This window comes from Hippopotamus amphibius, chromosome 4 (genome assembly GCF_030028045.1).
Source record: "Hippopotamus amphibius kiboko isolate mHipAmp2 chromosome 4, mHipAmp2.hap2, whole genome shotgun sequence".
NCBI lineage: Eukaryota > Metazoa > Chordata > Mammalia > Artiodactyla > Hippopotamidae > Hippopotamus > Hippopotamus amphibius.
In genome coordinates this window covers 145,507,331-145,518,429 of record NC_080189.1, presented here as the reverse complement: position 1 = coordinate 145,518,429, position 11,099 = coordinate 145,507,331, and the positions used below count along the sequence as shown (strand labels likewise).

Below are 11,099 nucleotides of genomic sequence, written 5' to 3'. Positions count from 1 at the left end.
AAAGGGACCTTTTTCTGTCAAGTTCACTGTTACGTCTCCTGAGCCTTAGCACAATGCCTGGCACGTCGAAGATACCGATAAATTGTTAATGACTGAATTCTAGTATTCATTTTTATGTATGGTTGAATACAGCTTCAAATGCTTTCACAATGTCGATAGCTATGTTATACTATAGGGCATATAAGAAAGGTATATAAGCAAATTAATAGCGTGATGCATAAAGATTACCAATTTAAAGCAATTTCATAGAAGACAGCATATACATGCTAAGTTCAAACATCTTTCTTAGTGAAGGGCAGGAAAACTAGAAATTTAACATAACAACAAAAGCACACATGGAATATCGAAACAGAAATCTCCATAATCTTCAAATAACTTGATTTTCTAGATAGCACCTTCCATTTTAGATTAAAGAGTATCTTTATATTTTTTCAGTCATATGCAAGAGCTATCTACTCAAAATTTAGATAATCTCAAAATATGGTCAATATTTGAATACCTAGTCATTACTCTTTCAAAATTCAATTGCTTTTGTAATCCTTTCCAGCCCCCCCCCCCAAATAAAAGGATTTTAACAGTATCCATATACCCATTCAATGAATATATAATACCCTCTGTAGCAAGATCCCAATACTTAATTACCGGATTTATATTGATTGGAAAGGGCAACATTCAAGCTGATAAATCATTAAAATATCTAATGTATGAATCTAAGGTTGCCTCCCAGTTCCAACTGTATTCAGTGACACACTTAAAATTTTTATAATTAAGTACTAGGAATATTTAATTGCAGAATATACTGAATATGCTTTGTTTTGTGAAGCCTGGTTTTCCAACCGTGAGTTACTGGCACTTAGGGAAAAAAAATCACTTAAATGAAAACTAAAAATATAAAGCCTATGTTTAAAACATGGCCTTTATTAATACTGCCCACTGAGCTCCATTTTTATTTTACATTGAAATACTTCTGCTTTGCAAAGAAAAGACAGAAAAGTGCATTTTACAAGAGTACTTTTTTGTTTTTAATTCTCTGCGAAAATGGAAGGAATCTGAATCACACGTTCACAATGTGGTAAAATGAAATTAAGAAACAATGATTTCAGTAATGCTCTGCCATCACTAGTGTTTGGCTCTGACTTTGTTCTGGTAAATCAGATCCTGATATACAGTCTAGAGCATCTAGGTTATTCCTCTACAGCATATTAAACACAGAAAAGGAGGTTTAAAAAAAACCCCTTTCAATGTACAAACATGAATTTAAAAACTGATTTTAAAAAATCACCTTTTTTACATAATGTATATGGCAAAACTGTTTTAAATACATGATTTTGGAAGAATTATTTACAAAATGTATCAGTCTGTGAAACAATTCACAAACAAAGCATACATAATTGCTTTACTTAGTTGTTGCATCTCAACTTTGGGAGATATAAATTTATTCGGCAGTATAGCAAACATAAATACTGTGACAAAATAGCTTAAGGGCAACCAAAAATTTGATCCTGAAAACAGTTTAAATACTAGGACTGCCAAAGTTCCTAAACGAGGACATACTTTAATAATCCAGATGCCCATTTGTAGTTCTACACTGTTTGAAGGACTGAGACAGACTCCCTTCAATACAGGTAAAGCTGCTGGATGCAACCTCCTGTGAAAGGGACAGCTGAGAGCTATTGTCATTCGAAGAGTGAATTAACCTAGAATTTTCTTTTTTTCAATTTTATTAATATTTTAAAAAATACATAAAAATACAACATCCAATGTCTGAATAAATATATTTAACAAGTTGCAAGATAATACCTTATTTTACACAAAATTTTCAGCTTTAGAAATCTTGTTAAATAACTTCATTGTTGTTATATATTTCATTTTTGTCTTTTTGTAACAAAATAAAAACTCTGAAATTACATAGAAAAAAGACAAAATATTTTTGTCAAGGGATAAGATAGTCCACTGAAAACTTATTCACAATTCCACTGTAAACATTAATAAACATTAAAATATTTGCATAATTGTGTGCTCAAAAATCCTATAAAAAGTGGAAGACTTATTACAACTGTAGTTTTCAGTCAACTACACTTCCTTTCACAATTTATTTTGTCCCATTTACACCTTAAACCTGGGCACACTGCTGAACATATACTTTGGCAGTTCTAAATAGCAAGTGCTTCCACAAAAAAAAAACAAACCCAAAACAACAACCCAACAACAACAATAATAAAAAAACACAACATAAACCCCCTACTCACCAAGTGTTCAAATACATCTCAGTGAAAGTGCAGCAGTAACTATTCAGCTGGATAATATTTTGATGTTTATCATGTGCACTTGCTTGTCTATGATTTCTATAACACCTGAAAGCTTTATTATACAAATTCAAATTTGCTAAGTGCCCTTTTTCTATCTTCACAAAAAAATGAAAAAAAATTAAAAAGGAAAAATTATGACCAATATGGCAGGCTGCCTAAACTTCAGTTATTAATCAGCTTATATTTTTGCAACAGAAAAAAAAAGAAAAGAAAAGAGGAGGGAATAGATACAATCCAGCCTGGAAAAGTGTACAGGATATACTTAGCAATGTCAAACCAGTTGAGTGCTTTCTGTGGTTGGATTTCGGGGTTTTGGGATTTATGTCCATGGCAGCAAACTGCTGGGAAGGCAGAGAAAACATTTATCACCTGCATTCTACAGCAAGTACGTTCTGTGGGGGAGATGAGGAGGAGGGACTCATTCCAGTGTCTGATGAAGCAGATGACATGGAGGCTCCTGCATGAGACACTGTGGGATCAAAAAAGCTACATCAGACCCAAAAGCTATCACACACAGATACCCAGCCGCCAGCAAATCAGAAATAGATTTCTTAACATTATTCACTTCAGTTATAGTCCTCTTAAATGGTGCATGAAGGAATAAAAACATTTTGTCAGCAAAAGTTTTGTTTGGCTCAATTGAGCGGAATCAGTCTCTGATCACGTAAGTAATTCAGCTGAAAAAAGGCACCATAAAATGTAAAGACTAAAGAGATATAGACTCTTTTTTTTTTGAGTAATTTTTTTAATTGGAATATGATTGCATTACACTCTTGTACCAGTTTTTGAGGTATACCAAGTTCAATCATCTGTATTTATACACATATCCCCGTATTCCCTCCCTCCCTCGAGATATAGACTCTTAAATCCCTACTTGAAAGATCCCTGAAAGAAACTCACCTTGTCCCAAATCAGAAACAAGATCAACCTGAGATAAATTTTCACTATCTTGCAAATTCCTGCTTTATCTCTAGGTTAGAGGACCATAAAAGAATTCACTTATCCTAGAGAATTTCCTTTAACCAGCTAACCATTGGCTTCCTATCTTTATCCCATCCCAATGGACACAAAACTCTCATAAGCAAAAAGCAGTAATCTAGGTCACGTATCACAATCATGTGATCAGGATGGAAATGTGGATGAGTGATTAGAAAAAGTCCTGAAATGACTTTAACATAACTTCAGGAGCATGGAACATGGATTAAAGATCACTACGCTATGCATCAGGTGCTTTGCCATTTTTAGTTTTTACTTTTTCTTTGCAGGGCTCTCCTATCTCCTGCCAATCTTTGCCCAATTATTCCTATTTTACTTAAAGTTTTAATTTGTATTTAAGTATACCTGCCTCAGTGTGTGTACTGCCAATATGACAGGTAACTCATTACTACAAATTCTAATATGTATGCTAGAAGTCACTCAGTGTCTCACTTTAATAACACGTCACATACACAAAATTAAGAAAACAAAAAAGGGAAGACTGTAAGAAAATAATCTTTTTAGTTGTCTGAAACTTATATGACCTTTAAGAAACTCAAAGCAAACTGAGACGAAGCGAGAGAGTAGCACAGACATATATATACTACCATCTGTATAATAGTCAGTGGGAAGTTGTTGTATAACAAAGGGAGTCCAACTCGAGGATGGAAGATGCCTTAGAGGACTGGGGCAGGGAGGGTGGGGGGGACTCGAGGTGGGGGGAGTCAAGGAAGGGAGGGAATACGGGGATATGTGTATAAAAACAGGTGATTGAACCTGGTGTACCCCCCCAAAAAAAAATAAAAAAAATTTAAAAAAAAAGAAACTCAAAGCAGTTGAAGGTTCTCTGAAGAAAGTTCAATTTGTTTATTTGTTCTTCTTTTTTGTTTAAAAATTCTGTAAAGACTTCTTGCCATTTACAGTTTTTAAAGAAAAGGACAAACATGGGAAGTCAATCTCTTTCCTTCTGCTCCATCATTTCCAGGAACTGAAAACTGCTGGACTTGGAGTAGAATGACTCAAGATCACATATGACACAGGCCATTTTATCAATAATCCATCCCCTAACTCTCTGCCATAGATAGGAAACTTTTCTCAAGATAGGCAAGCCTATCAGATAATTTACTGTTTACTTCTTAAAGGGACATCACTCCTAGAGCCCTCCCCTCCTGTTCATCCTATTCCTGAAATAGTTGCTTTGTAGGTCTGCTATGCAGTGATCATCCTAGGACTTCCATTTGCCATCCTTTTGAGATTTTCCTTACTGTCTTCCTATGTGGGGTTCCTTGTTTGCTGGATCTCATGTTACCTACATAGCTTGGCTTCTAGTTTTTAGTGTCACCACTGAGAAATCGGATGCTGTTCTGAGACCCACTTTTTTGTATGTACCTTTATACAGTAAGCTTTCAGAATCTAACCAAGGTTTTGAAATTTCATAATGTGCTTTGGTGTGATTCTCCCCCTCTCCCCCTCCCCACCCCATTCTTTATAGAGGTCACAGTGAGTCCTTTCAATTTTCTAACCTATCTCCTTCAGTTCTGGAAATTTTTCTTATTTCTTTGATGACAACTTCCTCCTATGTTTATTCAGTGTTCTCTTTCTAGAAATCCTATGATTCAGAAGTTGGATCTCCCAGCCAGATCCTATACTTCTCTTAGTTATTCTCTCCTATTATCTTTTTGACCTTTTACTGGGATTTCTATAGCCTTGCTATCTAATCCTTCTACTTATTTATTTTTATTCCTGCTGTCATTATTTTTAATTCTTAAGAGATCCTTCATGTTCTCTGAATTTCATTAATAGTATCATATTCTTGTTTTAAGACTGCAATATCTTTCCTGTAACTCTGAATATTAATTATAGTTTGTTGTTTTTATACACACATTGTCCAAGTTCCTTTTTATTCTGGTTTTCTATTGAATATTTTGGTTTCTATCTTTATGTAAAGGCTTTCCTCAAACATCTGGTCTTGTGGCTTCCATATTTAAGGGGGAAACATTAAAAAGCTAACTGGAAGCTGTACATGAGGACACCAGGCTTTTAAATGTTGGCCAGTGCACATGTAGTGATTTGTAAGGATTCTGCTTTTTGGTTCAGGAACCTCCAAATGCTGGTGTCTATGTTAGATCATTTCTCTTGGGCTGACCAGTTTCTCCAGAGGAATCTTTCAGTCTCCTTCTAGGAATGAGCATAAGCTTGGTTACCAGCTTTCAGAGAGCCAAAAGGATAGGATCTTTGGTTGGAAAAGAGATAGGAGTCTCATCATTCAGTACTGGAAGCTTTAACTCAAGCTCATTATTTTTGGTTTAGCACTTAACCCTCACCTTCAGCTACAGCTGGTGTCCCTGAGTCTTTCTACAAGCCTATTGATCCCTCTCAGCCTCCAATAATTTAATCTCCTGTTTTCTGCTAGAGTTAGAGGAAAGGGTAGTTTTGCTTCACAGGCTGGGATGAAAGCATCCAATTTTTCCTTCCATTTTCAGACAATCTCCATTTTTCAGCCTCACACCTCACACAGCCTTCAGAGCTTTTCTGGGATGATGCAGTATGAATCAGCTTGCTTCTCACTGTTTTGTCCCACTACAAGGATCAACAAGCTTAGGTTTTTAGCATTCTCTCATCTGCTAGGACAGTTACAGTCCATCTGATTCTCAACTTCCAAAAGATATGCTGCTGACATTTCTTGTCTGCCATAGTCAGTCTGCTGTCCCATTCTCTTGCCCTTGTGGGTACAGAGCTTCTAATTTTCTTTACTATTATTTTAGTGAAGCTTGGGCTTGGGGTAGATATGAGATGTCAATGTTTAACTAGAAGTCAATCCTATTCATTTTTAAGGTTTAGTTCAGATACTACTCTCTCTTCATGATTATTCAAAGGCCTCTCTCCTTCCACCAACTCCTATGCTTGTTAATATCACTCTCAGGGCCCTCAACATACAGTTCCACTAGACTTTGAGATTGAAGTCTATATCTCATTCATCTCTGTACATCCACCACCTGAAAGAGGGCCCGGTATATGGTATGTGTGCATTGATGTGCCAGAGCTGAACTATTGTATATAGTAGTTGCCTAGGAAATGACTTATGATCCCAGCAAGATACTCTCCTGGAGGATAAGCCACATGCCTCTTCATTTTGATGAACCCCATAATGACAAAAATAGTGCCTGTAACAGGTAACCAATAAATATTTGTTGAGCAGTGACAGAAATTCAGGGTGAGTAAGTTCTTCCTAAGAACTCACCACATTTAGTAAAATCACACATTTCGTAAAACAGTTCATAGTCCCTTTCAGGAGTCTCATTCTGATTAATTCAGTTGTTGACTCACTAGCAACAAAGAAAAACTAGGAATCTAAAAATAATAGTTAATAAATATATATTAAAAAGCAGCAAACCTAAATCTTTTAAAATGATAGGATATATATTTTAAAAATGGGGTAAGAAAAATTATAATCAAATTACCTTCTCTGTCTTTCTTTTTTAATCTTTTTCTCCTCCTATCTATGGTTGCAACTTCAGACTTCAAAGACATGTAGTATTTTCTGATTTCCTGTAGTTTTTCTTGGAGAAAAGAGATTCTTTCCGTACTGTTCATATTATCTAATTCATCTAAAAGGGAAAAAAAGTTAATTTGGATTTAAAAATAATTCTATGAAAAAAAAAAGATGGCAGTTCTATCAAAAGTCCAACTCATAAATCAACAAAAGCTTTAGTTTATTAAAACCTAACAGTACACGAAATAAGGATCTATAAAAAGGGAAGACCTTAATTAAATTCATGAATAAGATTTCTATATCTATCCCAAATTTTCTATACTAAACATGTATTACTTAATGATATATTGCTGAAATAATAAGAAAAGCACAAGAAAACATCAACATACAGCAACTCTGATCTATAATTGTAGTTATTTATCCAAATAGTGTCTCTGTATTGATGTTTTCCTCACTTATTAGTTATTTCCAGTTGTCAATACAAGGAAAGGTATTTGTTTCATCAATTTATATAAATCATACATGTCTCATTCCATAACTGGAGAAGTTTCTCCAATCAGTATTTATCAAGTTAGTATTATGAAAAGACACAGATTTGTATTTAAGATAATAAGTAGTGATTATTAGTAAGACCACATTTAACATACCTAAATAAATGAATTTGCTAATTATCATTCCTTATTTTGACATTTAGAAATATATACCACTTTGTAATATACATTCAAGTTTTCTATAAGCTTACTGAGTTGAAAACTCCACTTATATGTCCGAGGAGATGAATTCGGATGTTTTTCTTTGTGTTTATCTTTTTCTCCATCTTTGATGTGAGGGGATATTCTTGCAGGAGATCGTGAAAGCTTCTGTGGCTTAGATACACTAAGAGGCTTTACTGGGGTACATTTACTTGAATTGTCTAGGACAGGAAGATCTTCACTATCACTGCTTTGTCCTATAATAAGAAACAATTGACTCGGATTATAAATGATAGAAATCTCAAATATTAAAATGCAACAGACCCAGCAATTATACTTTTCGGTATCCTAAAGAAATAAATGCACAAATGTGCTAAGTTTTATAACAATAAAAAGATGGAGGGCTTCCCTGGTGGTGCGGTGGTTAAGAATCCGCCTGCCAATGCAGGGGACACGGGTTCGATCTCTGGGCCAGGAAGATCCCATGTCCCGTGGAGCAACTAAGCCCGTGCTCCACAACTACTAAGCCTGTGCTCTAGAGCCCGCACGCCACAGCTGCTGAGCTCATGTGCTGCAACTACTGAAGCCTGTGTGCCTAGTGCCCATGCTCCGCAACAAGAGAAGCCACTGCAATGAGAAGCCCACATGCTGCAACAAAGTGCACTGCAACATAGAGTAGCCCTTGCTCACCACAATTAGAGAAAGCCCGTGCACAGCAATGAAGAGCCAATGCAGCCAAAAATAAAATAAATAATAAATAAATCTTTAAAAAAAAAGGGAATAACTTAAATACCCACCAAAAGGGAAATGGCTAAGAATTACATATCGGTAGTATTGAATACTGTGCTAAAGTTGTTAAAAAGAATGAGCTAGAGTTCCTAAGAATGAAAATGGCAAAATATCCAAAATATATTGTGAAATGATAAAGTTAAAAAACAATAAGCATAGTATTGCCCCATTTATGTTTAAAACAAAACAACAACCCAAAAGGGGACCAACCCAAACTATACATATGAAAAAGCACAAAATACACATCCAACTTTTAACATATGTATAATACATAAAATATAAGCAGATTATTTGCAAACCTACATCTCTCCTCACTAAATGTGTACTTACAGATGCTTTTGGTTTTCACTTAATAATAAATTAGAACTTTCTCTCAACTTCTGCTTTTTTTTTTCAAAGTCTACACCCTGCTTCTACCCTGTTCACTCTCAACAGCCAACTTTGCCTTCTACTGAAGAGGCAAAATTGAGGGTTACACACTCACTTTCCCAGCCCCTCCCCTACTGTATCTGTCCTTATCTCCCTTTTTTGGCCTCAGAAAGAAGAGACTGTTAATTCTGGGCAAACTAATCTCTTCAGCTATACTCTTGAAACCATTTATTCCCAGCCATGCTGAGCTATCCCAATGTCATTTTATCTTTTCTTCTTTTTCCAGAGTCTACACCATGCTTAAAGCTTTCCCACCCTTAGAGAGAGAGGGAGGGAAGGAGAGGAACACCGCCCTCACCCCCCCCCCACCCCCGCCTGTGGCTGGCACCTCTCTCCTACTCTTTAGAGTCAAATTTCATGAAAGAGAAATTCTTTGTTATCCTTATTTCCACACCTTCTTATCACTTCTCCTTCCCATGCTCTTGTTAGGGCCCCAAACTCTTACTGTTCACCAAATTCAATGAATATATTTTAATCCTACTTGAATATTCTATTGCATTTTCTTATTCAGACCAACTAGTGTTTACTGCTTTTCTTTTATCTCTAATCTGCTTCTACTCTGCTCTTCCTGGCCCATTTAAAGAGATATGCCACATTATTCCACTTCTGGTCCTTTTCCTTCTCATTTTACAACTCTCCCATAGCAGCTTTATGGTCTTGTAATCCTTCAAGTATCTTCTAAAAACAGACTTTCTTCGAAGCTCCAGTGCCTTATTTTCCTAATACTCCGTACCTCAACATTCCCTAAATTACTCTTGCAACACCTGCTGCTACTCCTGTATGCCATTATGTCAATCAGTTCCTCATATCTAACTAATAATAATTGAGTCCTAGTGATTTCATGTCCCAATTCTCTTAATTCATTCCTTCTTTCACTGCCTTAGTTAAGCCAAAGATTCTTTCCAAAAAGAAAAACTGATTGTCTCTTTTTTTTCCCTTTTTAATCTTTTTAACTTTTTATTTTGAGACAATCTTCAAACTTACTTACAAAAAAAAGAACGGTTACCAAAGAATGTTTTTCTGCCATTTGAGGATAAGTTGCCCTCCTGTATTTGAATACTTTAGTGTTTACTTCTTACAAATAAGAACATTCTCCTTGTATTAGTTATCTACAAATTAGCCCAAAACTTAGCAGTTTAAAACTACAGATGTTTAACATCTCACATGGTTTCTGAGGGTTGGAATCTAGGAGCAGCTTGGCTGTGTGGCCTGGCTCAGGGGATCTTGTGAGGTTGCAGTCAAGCTTTTAGCCAAGATTCTGGTCTCTGAAGACTTGACTGGAGCTGGAGGACATGCTCCAAGATGGCTCATTCACATGGCTGTTAGTGAGAGCTGGGAGGCCTCAGTTCTCTGCTGGCTGTTGGCAGGATATGCTCAGTTCCTCACCACGTGGGCCTCTCCATTCACTGCTTGAGTGTCCTCACTACATGGTAGCTAACTCCCCCCAGAGCAAGTGATCCAAGGGAGAGCAGGGAGGAATTTGCAGTGCCTTTTGTGACCTATTCTCTGAAGTCATTCTCCATCATATCTACTTTATTAGTTAGAAGTGAGTCACTAAATTCAACCCCTACTCAAGAGTAAGGAATTAGGCTTTGCCTCTTGAAGGGAAGAGTATCAAAACATTTGTGGATGTGTTTTTAAAACCACCACACTCCTGGGACTTCCCTGGTGGTCCAGTTGTATAGAATCTGTCCTGTAACGCAGGGGATGTCAGTTCGATCCCTGGTCCGGGAACTAGGATTCCATGTGCCGCAGGGCAACTAAGCCTGTGCGCCTCAACTAGAGAGCTCGCGTGCTGCGAACTACAGAGCCCATGCGCTCTGGAGCCTGGGAGCTACAACTAAAGAAGAGAAAACCCACACACCACAACTAGAGAGAAGCCCACGTGCCGCAGCGAAGACCCAGCGCAGCCAAAAATAAAAAACAAATTTTAAAAAGTAAATAAATGAAACCACCACACTCCTAAAGAACCATAATACAACCATCAAAAGCAGGAAATTAACATAGATCTATTACTATCATCTAATCCTCAAATCCCACACAAGTACCTCTACTTGACCCAATGATGTGCTTTATAGCAATAGGATCCAGGTGAGAATTATGTACTGCACTTAGTTGCCACACCTCATAAACCTCCTTCAATCTGGAAGGGTTCCACTTTCTTTGACTTTCCTGACCTTGACAATTTTTAAAATGATAGGCCAGTTATTTTATAGACTCTCCTTCAGTTTGAATTTGTTGATGGGTCCCCATGGTTATAGTCAGGTTGTGCCCCTTTGACAGGAATATTACAGATGTGCAGCTACAGTCTTATTGCATCCCGTCAGGTGGTCATGACTTCACTGTGTCCCATTACTGGTAGTGTTCACTTCATTTGATTAGGGTGCTGTCTGCCCAGCTCATCCACTGTAA

At 36.7% G+C, this 11,099-nt stretch overlaps 1 protein-coding gene across 3 annotated transcripts in view; it reads right to left on the bottom strand.

Moving 5' to 3' along the window:
• Window positions 1–918: 918 nt before the first annotated feature.
• The window catches only part of ARID4A (AT-rich interaction domain 4A), a 59,058-nt gene continuing 48,877 nt past the window's right edge, over window positions 919–11,099 (bottom strand). For all 3 annotated transcript variants that reach the window (XM_057731667.1, XM_057731669.1, XM_057731668.1), the window contains exons 22-24: window positions 7,520–7,726; window positions 6,746–6,892; window positions 919–2,778 (exon numbers count right to left, since the gene is read on the bottom strand). In XM_057731667.1, coding sequence (XP_057587650.1) covers window positions 2,675–2,778; window positions 6,746–6,892; window positions 7,520–7,726 — 458 coding nt within the window. In that variant the 3' untranslated portion in view covers window positions 919–2,674. The remainder of the gene's footprint in view (window positions 2,779–6,745; window positions 6,893–7,519; window positions 7,727–11,099) is intronic.